The following is a 14,835-nucleotide window of genomic DNA, read 5'->3' on the forward strand; positions in this document are numbered from 1 at the left end:
GTCTTTGTCTTCCACCCTCAACAAAGTGACAAAGTGCCAATACTGAACCTGCGTCACCAGACCCTCAGCACCAGAGAACCAAGCCTCTCGCCTTGCCTCCTGCTATCATACTTTGCAAAAGGCCATATTCAGTAGAGCCTCAGAACAGCCTTCCCAAGTGAACTAAGGCCCCTGGTGTGGCCTGACTCCATTACTGAGTGCTGGGCAAGAGCCAGAAATCAAAGAATAGTTGAGGTTGGCAGGCACCACTAGAGATAATCTAGTTCAGCTGCCCTCCTCAGAGCGGGGTCAGCAAGAGCACATTGCCCAAGAACATGCCCTGGCATGCTTTGAATACCTCCATGGACAGAGACTCCACAATTTCTCTGGGCAACCTGAATTTCCTTTTGTTTGAACTTGTGTCCTCTATGTCTTGCCCTGCTGCTGGGAAAACACCGAGAAGGAACCCTGTGCCAAGCATGTGTTACAGGCTGGATTGAGGTTTCCCTTTATATGATGAGAGCACATAATCATCCTTCAGAGGTACTGACCCTTCTCAGCTGCTCCAAGAGTTCAGACACCTCAGCAATGCAACCAAGGACTTGATGCCTCCTTTCTAAGATAGGTACAAAAAAGTGGGCAGTTGCTGTAACTTGAAAAATTGAAGTAAAAATGCTCTGCCACCATGACAGACCAACAAGAGACTGTGAAGTATCATATGCTATTGTCATGGAAACCACAGGAGCACCTGAGGTAGAGATGCACTGTCCTAACTTGGCAGGGCTAGCCAGAAAAATGTGGCTTCTGTGCCATCTGTCAGAAGGGTGTACTCTCAATTTGTGTTGTTTATTTTAGCATGAGATGACATGGGCTTAGCAGGGAGAGAAGGGCTAATTGTGCCTCTCAGATTCTCCAGGGGCACAAGTATAAAGTCCAATAATGAGCTCAAGGTGTAAGGAGAAATGCCCCCCCCTAAGGCACTGCTGAAACCCCAGGGGCTGGGGACTGCCACCAATCAGCACTGGAAAGAGCTGCAGTCCAGGGACACCCAGAAAAAAAGCAGCAGTCACATGGGGCAGGCATAAAGGAAGGTGATAAACAAGCTGTGCTGAAACATTGCAGCAGGATTAGACTATCAGTAGGTCTGATAGGCACAGCCTGGGGAAAGCTCACAGGGCACAGGAGGAGACAGCTCTACTGACAACAATCAAGGCAAGAGCACAAGAAAATCCATAACAAATTAGGATTAATTTTGCAATCAGAAGTACCAGGTCATTGTGGGGCTGCTGGAACACAGGACTGAAGTGCCCTGGCAGAAGCCATATGAGGAGTTTGAGAATACTGTCCAGCTCTGCACAAGGCTCTAGCCAGCTCTACCTGCTTCTCTCTTCAAATGCCAAATTCACCCACAAAGCAGTGATGGGCCAGGGCACCAAACAGCATGCACAGAAACAGTGGCACTTCCAGGTACACAAAGGCACAAGCCCCACTTCCTGCTGGGCAAGGTGTAAGCCCTGAAGGGTTCTGGTCTCTCATTCATCCCTCTTAAAAGGCTGTAATTACTGTAGGGAAAGTAGGGGGTTTATCACAAAGTATATCAGTTTTCTTCACCCTAACATGTTTTTGCCTGTGTATCACAAACATGTGGAGGATCCTATGGGGCTCAATAGACTCAAGGCACTTGTTTTGGCTGCAGTGTACAAGGTCACACACATCTCCTGCAGCATCATACAGCACTGACCAAAAGAAAGCCAAGGTACCCCCAAAGAAGAGAAGCTGGCTGAAGATTCAGAGGATGGGGAACCAGAGACAGACTCAGAGTGCAGCTCCTCATTCATTTCAAGGAACTTTTGAGTGCAGTCTCCAAAGTGAAAAAGCCAATGTAGTATTAGCCTTGGCAGCACCTAACCTAAATTGCAACTACAGTCTACACTCCAGACTAAAAACTTTTGATATGAAAGCTCATAAAGCCACAGGAAGCCTCCAGAAATAATCTGCTGGGCTTAGATGTTCAAAGAGAATCACCACAGATACATGTGGAAAACTGAAAGAATAGCACCAGAAAACAGAAACTTACATGAATTTTAATAACTCTAGTCTTCGCTCCACAATTCTTCCTAAGCAGCATCTTCTGAAAGAGAAGCAGAATCCAAGGATTAGTAGCAGTAGCATGAGGGAACAGAGAGAGAAGTTGTAGGACATCTCTTTTTATCAACATTTAATCAACAAACAAGATGGATAGGTAGTTGAGATATGAAAGACTAAGAATTACTAAAGATGGCCATCAAGTAGTCATCCTAATCAGAGACTGTCTCATCCAGCCTGCACAGAGACCTTTGGTAGTGGCTGATCCCTGGGTTTAAAAAGAATATGCAAGAAATTCCACAGGGAAAGAGATGGAATAACTCCCTGCAAGGAAGCTTCTCTCTATTTTCTCTCAATTAGTGGTTAGACTCTGCCCTGAAGCAGGTGAATTTATCTTCCTTTTATGAAGAAAAATAGTCTATTTAATGTAAATGTAGATGTTCCCTTAAATTATTTTCATTATGCTTATTTTAAATTAAAAAAAACACTGTAAAAAGCACCTGCCCACAGTCCTAAATCCTTTTGCCATATACTGTAAAAAAACATGACAGTTTTCATAACCACACAACCTAGGGAACAGGATGTACTTAAAACAGCAATTACTCTGTGTGAGTGCAGAAATAAAAAGGTGAGTTGTAGCTCTACCCCAGTTTGGAGGCAGTGATCTGAAAGTTGGAAAGTAAATAAAATCATCCTTTCACCTAAAAAAAAATTCAAAAAAATTCCTGCTAACTAGGAAAACAAGGCTTCAAAAGAGAACAGTTTTCCTGAAAAGAGTACTTCAACCACATTTTTCACAGTGAAAAGCTTTGTGGTGGAAACATGTCTGGAAGAAACTCCTCATCAGCTTTTGAAAGAAATAATAGATTTTTCTAGCTCCTGTTTTCTACCCTTTTCCAGTTGGAAAGGTGCATGAAGTCTTGTCTTGGGTTAGTGCAGTGGTGTTTTGGAAGCAGGGGGGTTGGGAGGTGGTGTCCATAGAAGTGGCTCCAGTGAGAAGCTGCTGGAAGCTCCCCCAGTTCCAACCCCAGCCCCACTTCTGGCCAAGGCCAAGCAGATATGGGAAGCTGCATGTGCCTCTGCAAGTAACATACTCAAGAAAGGGAAATAAAACTGCAAAAAAGGCCTGCACAGGAGAGGAGGAGGAGAGAGCAATGCCAGAGCAGAGACACCAGTGTCAATGAGGAAGGAGGGGAGGAGGTATCCAAGCAGAGATTTCCCCACAGCCCATGGTAAAATGGCAGGATGTCCCCCTGAAGCCCATGGAGGAGCAGTCCCTGAAGGAGCACGGTGGGGCAGACAGGAATCTGCAGCCCATAAAGGATCACAGTGGGCAGGCATGAAGCTGGAGCTGTGAAGGGTCACAGGGAGGGCGGATGTGAAGCTGCAGCCATTGAGGACCATGGTGGGACAGACATGGATCTCCATGCAGGGGAGGTGACTGTTCCTGAAGCAGGCTGTGACTCTGTGGGCAGCCTGTGCTGGAGCAGTCTGTTCCTGGGAGGAATCATGTCAGGGGTTTCCTGAAGGACTCTCTCCCATGAGAGGGACTCTGTGTTTGTCACGGTTTAACACTGGCCCGGCGATTAAACCGAATAACAGACGCTCTCTATTAATCTCTCTCTATCCTTGATAGAGAAAGGAGAGAGAATAAGGGAGAGAGACTTATGGGTTGGAAACTAAACTACACAACTTTAATGAAACAGTAATGATAAATAGGTAAAATTACTAAATATATACAAATATACAGGAAAATGGAAACCACATTCCTCCCCCCTCTCCCCCAATAACTCTCACGTCACCACCGAGGCTGTAGGGCAGCCCTAGGAAAGTCCAGGCTGGACTCCTGGAGTCGGCAGCAGTCGGGAACCGGAGGCAGGAACACACAGATATGGGCTGGCATGGATCAGGACCACAGGCAGACGAATGGACAGGATCCTTCCAGGATGCCGGGGAGGAAGGGAAGCAGGAAAAGATCTGGCTCGGCCCACGTGATGCCTCAAATTTATACTGAGTGTGACGTATATGGGATGGAATACTCTGTTTGGTCAATTCTGGCATCTATCTTGTCCGTTCCTTCCTAAAGGAGGGCTCAGGTGGGGCCTCTGTGTCCTCCTGGACGGTAAAATGTTTTCCTCAGAGCTGAGTGTCCTTGGCTCTGCATACCAGTCTCTAGCAGTAACTATAAACATCAAGTGTTATCAATCCTAGAAACAGACACTGAGAAACTTGCTGTTAGTTTCAGCAAGTGCAGCTACTTACAAGGGACTTAGCTAAAAGCAAAAGTACAGAAACAGAAAACCACCTTTATCCTGGTCCAAACCAGGACAGTGTTGGAGCAGGGGAAGAGTGTGAGGAGTCCTCCCCCTGCAGAGGAAGGAGTGGCAGAAACTTGTGGGGAACTGACCCTAAACCCTCACTGCCCATCCCCTGTGCAGCTGAGGGGAGGCAGCAGGGAAGCAATTCCAGACCAGGAAGAAGGGAAGGGTGGGAGGGAAGGTACTATGATCTGGTCATGTTTCCTCTTTCTCCTGATAGATTATTTTTTTTTTTCTCCCCAGGTTGAGTCTGTCTAGTTTTTCCAGTTACTCTAAGTGGGGAGCAAAAAGCTCCCTGGCCTTGTCTCAATTACCCAGCCTTTGGGTGGATTTCCTCCTCCCTGTCGCACAGTGGGGGTGTGTGGGGTGAGGGAGAGGAAGCCTGGCTGATACCAGCTGGGCATAAACCACAACAAGAGCAGGGAAATGCTTACACACACACTTTAAACAAAGCAAGAAGAGTGTTTTTCAGATTAAATTCTTAACCAAGAAGACCTGTGGAAAGACCCACCACCACCTTACCAATATAGGCAGTAAACAGCAAGACCTTCCTCTCTTCTTTTGTTTGTAGTCTTCCTACTTTTCCCAGTAGAAGACTAGATAAAAGCTACACGGTAAAGACAACCTTGGAAACTCAAAAAGATTAAAATTCCCCCCAGATATATAGATCACTCCAAAAAAACTCAGAAGAAAAAATAAAACTAAAGACTGCTCAGGTGAGAATATACACGACTATTTTTCCAATACAAAGTACTACTGGGGGATGGGGCAAGAAGTCCCTAGTCCTCCATCACCTTGTCATTCTACACCCCATGAGAAAGTCCTTGCAGTGCCAATGAAGACAGCTGCCCAAAACTTGGGGAGGGGGCTAGAGACTCACCCACCATTTCTACACATGCCAGCCTCATGGATATAAAATCCATCCCTCGGCACGCTCACAGCCCACTTACATGCCTAGAAAAGAGATGGGCACTACAGCAAGTCTTGAAACCTGTACATGGGCAGTAGAAATACACTAAGGAAAGTATATTTCACTGTCCAAGCATGCACTGAGTGGAGAAGGGAGGTGATGCAAGAATTTTGACCTCTTTTTTTTTTTTTCCCCCCACACCCCTATGTCCTTAAGTAGGTGGATGCTAATGATATTATTCATCAAAGAGCTCAACAGTAGCCATGCCTGATTCTTCTGCCCCCAGGTCTGACCTGGCAGCACTGACTGCCTTGTCAGTGTAGCACCAAGGTTTCTAACCTGAAAGGACCCAACAGGTCTTCACAGAAACCAGGTAGAAGGAGACAAAGGGAATTGCTGAACTCAACTAACCCAAGCCTGTGCTGTCCAACTAAACAAGTAATTCTCCAAGAATTCCTATAAACAACGCAGGGTTCTGCTCCCAGCCAGGCTGTGAAGCAGTTATTGTAAGGCTGGTATTTACTGTGAGGTTACTGCTTTTCTTAAGACACCCTACAACTACAAAGTGAAAAAGATTGAGGAGAAGGAGGGAGAACTTGGTGGGGCTGACATACCCCAGGGGTGCAGGGAAAGGCAATGTGAGGACTTGCAGAGTTTTGGTCACTCCATAAGCTTTTCTTCAAGACTGCTGTAAAATGTTGGCTGGTGGTGATGAGGAAGGGCAAACTAGATAGCCACAAGCCTGCTGCTGGGGTAAAATATACAAGACAAAGGAGGATTGAGCAATAAAAATGAGAATCAGAACTCCTGATTTCAAGCCCCATCCTTTACACTCACTTCTTGATGCACTTAGTAGTAAAATGAAAACATAGCATCCTTTTATCGAGAGGCTGTAAAACTGGAGCATAAGTATCAGCAGAGGAAGTTCTCTGGACCTCCTTTCACTTAGACAGAAAAGGGGAGAAAGACCACTTGTGCTTCACTTTTCCAGCTTCACTGGAAGGGTCCAAGATCATCATAAGAGACAAAACAGAGGGACAGAGAGCAAGCCAGTGATATGATCTTGCAGCTGAGAATGAATAAATAGAAAGCCAGTTATCAAATGTTATTCTATTTAATCAAATCACTTCCACCTCACTTGCCACCACATGCTCTCTGCACCCAGCACATAAAGCCATGCTTTACAAAAAGTCAGTCAAACATCTTAGTATGGTTTTCCATCCCTCAGTTTTTCCTTTCCTTGCCAAATCAGAGTGCAGACTTTCAGAGGAGGAAGCTAAAATGCAGTGCTGCCTAGCAACAGCTGGGGACTTTCCACAAGAGCCTCTCCTCATCCTCCCTCTGGAGACCTCCACGCATCACAAGCTCACCACGAGATGCAGCAACTCATTAGCTCCTATTTACATAGATACAAGCTGAAATAACATTTATTTGGCTACATGACTTGCTGTAGCCTAGAGCCAGAGGAATGGTCTATAAGGAAGGTGATATATTCAGTTTAGTAACTCCAGGATTACTTCTAACTACTTGGCCAAAAAGGAAGTGCAGTTTTATTTCCTGGGAGCTGTGTGAAGAGCAGAGATTTGTCAATGGTCATGGAGAATGTTAGTAGCAGAGCTGAGGACAAGCCATAGGACTTGGTTTCTTCCACCTGCAGAAAAGGAAATGGAGGAAAGAGAGGAAGCATCTGTGCTCAGCCTCCCTATTTCAATTAAAACATCCCTCCCATTGCTCTCCATGGAACTCCTGGCATCAGCCTGAACACTATTATTTGCACAAAGGAAAATTTATTTTATGATCAGCTGTGGATTCTACTTAAGAGGAGGAAATGACAGGACTAAGGAAATGTTGAAAGTCTTTTTGAGGGCATAAGAGTTACACATTGCTCCAAAAACATGGCTGAATTGGAACATTTTAGTGTTAAGCTCACAGAGAACAGCCTAAGAACCCTCTCACCAATCTCACCTCCTGTTATACAAACCCTCTCTGCTCATAACCCAGTGATTCTCTCCTGGCCCTGGATTCATAAGAAACTTGGAGGGACTGGAAATGATCACATATTTACTGAATGACATGTGGTAATGATCCCCAGGACTGGCTCATGAGGACTTGCAGCACATCACTACACTGCCACATCAAAATACCACATTAGTAGCAAAGATGAACCACCACCCCTGCTCCTCTTGGAGCACAGCCCTCTGGTCCAGCCTTGCTTCAGGAGACATCTGCAATTAAGCAGTAGCAGTACAAGTCCTCCAATACTGACCTGAGAAGTTCTGAACTAACCCAGTCAAAAAGTGGCAAACAGATGTATTTGCTTATGCACATAAATCTACTTTATCCAGAACCATTATATACAAACTGCATCATTGAGATGTCTGTAGTATGTATAAACAAACAAAATATAGGTATTCTCAATGCAAGGTCATTCTGGGAATAGTAGAATCATCAAGAAAGATCAATTCATGACACACTATTGCAGTTCCAAAATACTCAAAACTCTGGCATTTAACAGTTTAAAGGCAGGTATCAGTTTAATTTTCAAACATATAAGAGTTTGAAAAAGTGCTTAAATTAGTATATAATGCAAAATACCGGCTTGAATAGTAATAAACACCTTTCCTCTTACACCTGCTTTTTATGGGCATATTTCTGGTTTTAGCATAGTTCTATTTTCACTACCTTCATAGGACAAAGCAGCTGCTCTTTTGTCTGCTGGAGGATTTTTTAAATTATAATTTATTTCAGTCTATTATCTGGTTATAGTTTTAAACCTAAGGGCCTGGCTAGAGTTGCATGCAGTTTAAATATGACCATTTTTTTTTAAACCATTTTAGTCTATTCCATGCAAGCAATCAGAGGAACTTGCAGTTCAATTTAATTCATAATTAAATTTACAGTAAATCAGCACACTCCATCAAATGCTGCATAGTGATATACAATCAGCTTTTTATGACTTATGATTATTTTTTCAGGGATTTTCAGTTGTTTAATGGAAAAAAAAATTTTAAGGAAGTCTGTATTGAGCAGCTGTGCTATAACTTGACTCAAGGACTAGACTTCCAGAACATCAAGGAGGCCAGAAGTGTGCCTTTTGCTGAGGACCCTCCACAGAAGAGCTGACGCACTTTAAGTATTGTTATGTCACCTGTTTGACATCTTAAAGCTCTTGATAGAACAAAGTTTTAAGCAGCCCAAGTTTTAAGAAAAAGTCAACTCTGTAACTCTTGTTTTACTTCCATGCTGTTAACCCTATCAGCCACTTTCCCAGGTTTCCAGAGTCTTCCACAAACAAGGCTGGTCAAACTTGAAAGTCTATCTCAGAAAATAAATATAGAAACAAACTGATGATGTCGCCTTGGAAAAAGAAAGAGGAAACATCACAAAGTGAAGAGAAACTGGAAACTGCACTCTTTAATTCATAGCAGAAGGCTGATGCAAAGGAAAAAAACAGAGCCAGGGATGCAAAGTATCCATGGCCCAATAAGCAGAGGGCTGAAGGGATGCCCAACACAACTCCCAAGACATGTGCTGAGCTTGTTGCTGGACCATAGCCCCATGGCCCTTCTCTCCTGGGAAGGGGGTCTGAGAGCAAGAGGCCTGCCCAACCTCCTTCCTTAACAGGCCCCCAGAGGCAGGTTTGGGCCAGGAGGAGCAGCCTTTCCCACTAGCCAGCTGCTGAACAGAACCCCTGCTCAGGCAGGGGAGTGCGCGGGGGGTTAAGGCGCAGGGCAGGGTGGGAAGATGAGGTCAGGCAGCCCCACAAAGTGGCTGTTGTGTGGCACACTGAGGCTGCAGGCTTCTACCTCACTGAGTCTCACCACCTTCATCCCACCACATGGCAGGGGGCAAATGGCCCAGGGGGCCACAGGCCAACAGCTACTGACTACCAGGGAATGGGGAGACACACTCGCAGGCAAAGCAGCAGCATCCTCGTGCTACTGATCATAGAATCGGCTGGGTTGGAAGGGACCTCAGAGATCATCAAGTCCAACCCTTGATCCACTACCGCTGCAGTTACTAGACCATGGCACTGAGTCTCTTTTTAAATATCTCAAGGGATGGAGAATCCACTACTTCCCTGGGCAGCCCATTCCAATGCCTGATCACCCTCTCGGTAAAGAAATTCTTTCTAATGTCCAATCTAAACTTCCCCTGGCACAACTTGAGACCGTGCCCTCTTGTCTTGCTGAGACTTGTCTGGGAAAAGAGACCAACCCCCACCTGGCTACAGCCTCCTTTCAGGGATTTGTAGAGAGTGATGAAGCAGGGGATTTCAGCAGGGCTCTTTTTACAGCACAAACTGAATTAAAGTAAGGGAACCTGCTGCCCCAGAGGCAGCATTCTGACAAGCCCAGTGTACAAACCCACACAGCCCCAGCCAGCAAGGCTGAAGGCTTTTGTTGCCTCCCTGACCCAGCAGCAAGGTACCTCCACACTAAAACACCAGAGCAAAACACCACAGCCTTCTGCTTTTGCAGACATCTGCCATGCAAGGAAGCAGTGCCCATGCTGCAGGGTGTGAGGGAGCTGAGCTGGGGCTTCTGTATTTTCACCAAGATGGTGATGAATTCTCTTCTAGGGCAAAGCCAGGTTTGCCCCTTCCAATCTGTTTAGGAGAGTAAGAAAAACTCCCCCAAAAAATAAAAAACCAAACCAAACAAAAAACAAAAAAAGTTTTAAAGCTAATTTGAAGACTGATTTTGGACTGGGTTTTTTAATTCCTTGGCACTGAGTGGTGCTGCTAGGGGATGGGCATCACCTCATCAGCTCTGCAATACAAAAACTGTAATGAAGAAGTGTAGGGCACAGGCTCTGCCTTCCTGCTGTAAAGCTGAAGCAGCTCCAGCTGACCTTACCCCCTACCCAAGCACACATGACTTTAATCAGCAGAGAAAAGGGGGGCCAGGCCTTCCCCACAATCACCTGAGGGTACTCTGCATTTGCACTGTTCCACACAGCCCTCAGCCAGGATGCCTGTGCCAGGGGAACACCCCCTGTCCAGGCCCAGGGGTGTAAGGCTGCTCACCAGCACATCCATGTGCCAGATACAGACACAAGCTCCCTGTCCAGCCCCTGGCAAAAGAATAACACCAGGATGGCTGCATTTCAGCCACAGCCTTAAATCAATTATCATCTGTCATAGCCTGCAGATGGTTCCCACCAGAAGTTAAACAGCCTCACAGCACTTTAAAATCCAGGCTAATCCAAGTGGTTTGGCCAGTGGTCCCTCCTACAAAAATAAACCCCAGCAACTGAAAACTGTAAGCTGTGGTGATACTGTGGAATATCCTGAAAAGCCTCTGAACTCCTTAGAAAGTTTTTCCTATTTCACATGCAAGTAGTCATTGACACTTTTTTTAGTCACATTTATCCTTAATCTGTCTGAAACCCCTGCAAAACATCAACATATTTGGTCTCTCAACACTGTCGTAAAGAGAGGCATCTCACCCAGCTATGGGATCCCAGTTTTCTGGGGAACACTTCTGCCAGCAAGTGCCATGAGTCCATAGCCCCTGTTCAATGTAAATACAGATTGCTTTGCACATATGGACAGAGTAGTAGAGGAAATGCTGATTACTAAGGAATCATTCAGAATAAATTCAAATTAAAAAAAAAAAAAAAAAAAGACAAACCATACAAGAAAACCACAACACAGTAACATCTGTGGTTACACCAAAATCCTCTCCAGTGTGATGTCAGTCACCTCATTCTTTGCACTCCTGGGAGAGAGAGCTGTCACTACTGAATCACTACTCTCACTCACTACTGAAGTGGGTGAGAGCCTGAACCACAGGTGAGTCTTAACTGGCAGAACAGAAAGTCAGTCCCCCAAATGATTCTTCTCTGAACAAGCCCAATCTGGAACGATGGACAGGTGGTCACCACAGAGCAGCACCAGGCTGCTGGGCCTACCTGATACCTGCTACAGAAGAGTGAGAACTGAAGCCTGGCCAGCAAGGTCTGCTACTTGTCAGAGCTTCCAAATTCCCATCGCTCCCAAGGTACAGAGAGCAGACAAAATTATTCGAACTACAGGCTGGTTTTTGAAGATGTCCCTGAGTATCATGCTAGAGACACAGCTAATGCTTCCTGCTTACACAGTTACTGTCTAAGCAGATACCCTATGTGTCTGAAAGTGACTGGTTTTCCACTGCTTCCATGTCACCTTTGTGGCTTACAGTCTCAAGATACACTCTGGATTCATACAGAAGGCCCATCCCTCTAGGTACAGATAATCAGGGATTTGCCCTGGGACTTTTACCACTAGCCCTTTGATCTGAATTTCGGGATGGAGGAAGTGAACATTCTCTATGGAGCATCTCTGGCTCAGCAGCCACTTCCCCTGCTGGTCTGGCAGAGTCTGAGTCTGCTGATCTGTAGGGTACATCAGATGGTTCATCTATTCACTCCTCGCCAACCCCAAATCCCTTGCTGAGTTTTCTTTGAGGCCTGGAAAAAAAAATGCAAAGCTCCATTTGTGCAGGAAACAGACCTGACCAAAAGCTCCAGCACCTGTGGAGTAACAAAAATACAGAGAAGGGGAAGGATTCATTAATTCCATACCAGTCATCAGCACATGCCAAAGTTACCAAAGTTCAAATGCAGAGCTCACCCCTCCTGCTCACTAGAGCTTGAGAAGGGAGGAGGGATGCAAAAGGGCAGGGGGGTCTAGTTTCACAGCTGGCAGGCATGGTAGCAGCTCCTGAGAAAAAGTTTACAGGGCTTTTAATTCAGGGTTGCCAATGTGAGTGTTTCCTCCCTTCATTCCTGGCCTTGGCTCTAAAGCTGTCCACAGGGAACATTCAGTCTGGTCTAACATATCATCTGATGTCTCTATAGTTTGTTTCTCTTCTGCAGTCCCAGCCTGCAATTATTAACTGAAGCCTTGGCTTGGACATGACTCCAAAAGCCCTCCCCTCCTCACGGACTTTTGCCTTAGGCAGAGCTGGGGCAGAAGGCACGCTGCCTCCTGTGGCATTATCCCATTCCCATCGGCTCTGCTGCAGCAGCACATGGGAGATGGCAGTGCTCAGGGCTTGGAACAAGGAGGCCCATACACTTCCCCTTATTTGCTGTTGAAAAGCTGTCTCTGAGCACACCAAGAAGGGGTTAAGTCATTAGCACAAGTCAAGCAACAGAGTAAACAGTTTCTCTAAGAGACAGAGAGGGCTCTAAAAGTCACACAGCTGTATACCATGGGAAAGAAGAAAAAAATTAAAAATTGGTGAAAGGTACAGATTCTTGTCAGCTGTGATGTTACAGGGACACAAAGTGGAAGAGAATCCATAGATGACTGCTCCAAACCCAAAGGATGCAGGACCCAGTGTGTGTCAGATTACCTTTACACCATTCCCAGGTAACTGGAAAAACTGCAAGGCACTCTGAAGGCTCTGAGCAAGGCACAGGGCACTGTGAGTACCGGTGAGACAGTGAATAGCACCGGCATCCAGAACACCACATTTTCAGGAAGCAGGGCACGCTTGCACAGGTTCACCCTGGCAGAGGAAAGGATAGATGTAGATGCATGGAAGAAAAACAAAAGAAAAGCTCAAAAATTGTTTCAAGTCAAGATTTCTCAGTCAATTTCATGTTTTTAGAGCTAAGCTGGATGTTTTAGATGGTGATGTCGAGTGTTTAACATTAAAGGTATAGTTTCTCAGCCTGCTTGACAGCCCAGAACCAAAAACCTGTCCTAGAGGGTACAGCTAGCACAAGTGACTTTTCAGGAGGTATAAAAAACACACTGTATCTATCTCTGATCCACCACAGAAAATATCCAATGGAGATGACTAGGTTTGTCTGGAAAGAAGATAGAACAAGCAACTTTGCAGCAGACTCTTAGCCAGAGGGTTGGTCTTAGTGTAGGTGCTGAAAAATAAGGCAACATGGGGAATACTCATTGTATTAAACCAGGAAAGGATTTTTCAGTATCCAGGAAGATGCATCTCTTCAGATGAGTGCAAAGGACATTACTCCATGGGAATCCCTTGCACTGGGTTCATCTGCTAGTGCTGAGAATACTCTCAAAGGCACCTTTAACCAGAAAACACACAAAGTTGTGTCTTCAAATGAGAACCTGGATTTGTGGACACAGGAGAAACTTCTAAAAAAGCCAAATGCAGACTGACCACATAAACAGCTCTGCGATGCCAAAACAAACCTCTCTCAAACAAATAAGCAAACAAACAAACATCCTAAGCCATGGGGCTTGCTCAGGCTCCACAGAGTCTGAATGCAGGGCACAGTCCCACCCCTTCTCCCCCCAAGACACACACAGACATATATCATGTCTGCACAGCCCTGCAGCATATTTCAGCATCTTCTCATGGTATCACAGAATTATCACAGTTGGAAAAGATATCCAAGATTGCCAAGTCCAACTGAGTGGAAAAGAGAAAGGAAAAAGAAGAAAAAAGAAATTTCACATGACTATGCCTGTTGGAGATGCTGTTTGTCTGCATGAGCACATGGAAATAATTTTACATAAACAACTACTATATTAGAAATTACTTTCTAGAACATTAGCAAACCAGAGAAATAATTTTTTTCCTTCAAATATACATCCATGAAGTGGGACTAGCAGAACATTAATAATCATGGAGATAAACTGATGGAACCCAACTGTTCCCACATTCATTACTTTTCCCTTTGCTCCCGTGCCCTGCTGAATTTCTCAGGCACAATACAGACAAGAGAACATGCTGAAGGGGGTAGCTAGCTGATAGGATAAAGGTCTCTTACTCTAGGGAGCTGGTCCCTTTACATAGCACATAACTAACCACTACACTTGGAGACCATTCTCCCGTGCTCACTGAAGCAGTGTCTGCCCACACCTGCCTCACAGCACAGAGCTACACAGCACGTGGGGGCTGAGGTGGTGTTTGTAGGGTGAAGCTCTGAGGTTGTGATGGGGTCTGACCCACCAACTGTGAAATGCCTGGCCTAGGCCTGCACCTATCTGAACAGCTTGCCCGGACTTCAGAGGAAGCAGTGTCCCCATCTGGTGCTCTGTCCTTATTCTTAAGCAGCTGCACGGTTGCCTTTAGCACTGGTGGATTCTGGTATCTTGTTGCAACCCCTTTGTCCACATCCTCACGGTACACATGGCTCATAGGCATAGAAGCTCATCCAGGGAAGCCCCTCCAATGCAAGGTAGCAATGTTTTACCCTTCAGTGGGCCGAGCTCCAGCATCTCTATTTGTCCATGGGTGCTAGAACAGGATTTACATTACTCCTGCCAACGCTTACCCTCTCCTATGAGAGAGCAGAGATGTGCCAGCCCAGAGCCAGAAGCAGACCACTCAACTTCTAAACAGGTGTTAGCAGAGCATGGCAACCCTTGGAGCCACATTCAAAGCTGGAGAACTGCTAACCTCATGTATACCACTCCATTGTCTGCATCAAGATCCACTTTCCAAATAGCTGGAAAAAAGCCTTCAACCCAATAACCTGTATAACACATGCCAGTGCTTGTAACACATGCATCAGACTTAACATAGAATCACTTTGGTGTTTCTTTTTTGCAGTTCAGGATTTTGG

General features: G+C 45.5%; 1 protein-coding gene across 6 annotated transcripts in view; it reads right to left on the reverse strand.

Annotated features, from left to right (window-relative positions):
- Nucleotides 1-14,835, reverse strand: part of LOC103530912 — a 59,422-nt gene that overhangs the window by 12,808 nt on the left and 31,779 nt on the right. For 4 of the 6 annotated variants that reach the window (XM_030448158.1, XM_008496516.2, XM_030448160.1 and 1 more), the window contains one exon: nt 2,057-2,110. The exons of 1 other annotated variant lie outside the window; for it this stretch is intronic. In XM_030448158.1, the coding sequence (XP_030304018.1) occupies nt 2,057-2,110 (54 nt within the window). The remainder of the gene's footprint in view (nt 1-2,056; nt 2,111-14,835) is intronic. One more of the 6 variants, XM_030448159.1, reaches the window with a different exon arrangement.

This window comes from Calypte anna, chromosome 3 (genome assembly GCF_003957555.1).
Source record: "Calypte anna isolate BGI_N300 chromosome 3, bCalAnn1_v1.p, whole genome shotgun sequence".
In the NCBI taxonomy this organism is placed as follows: domain Eukaryota; kingdom Metazoa; phylum Chordata; class Aves; order Apodiformes; family Trochilidae; genus Calypte; species Calypte anna.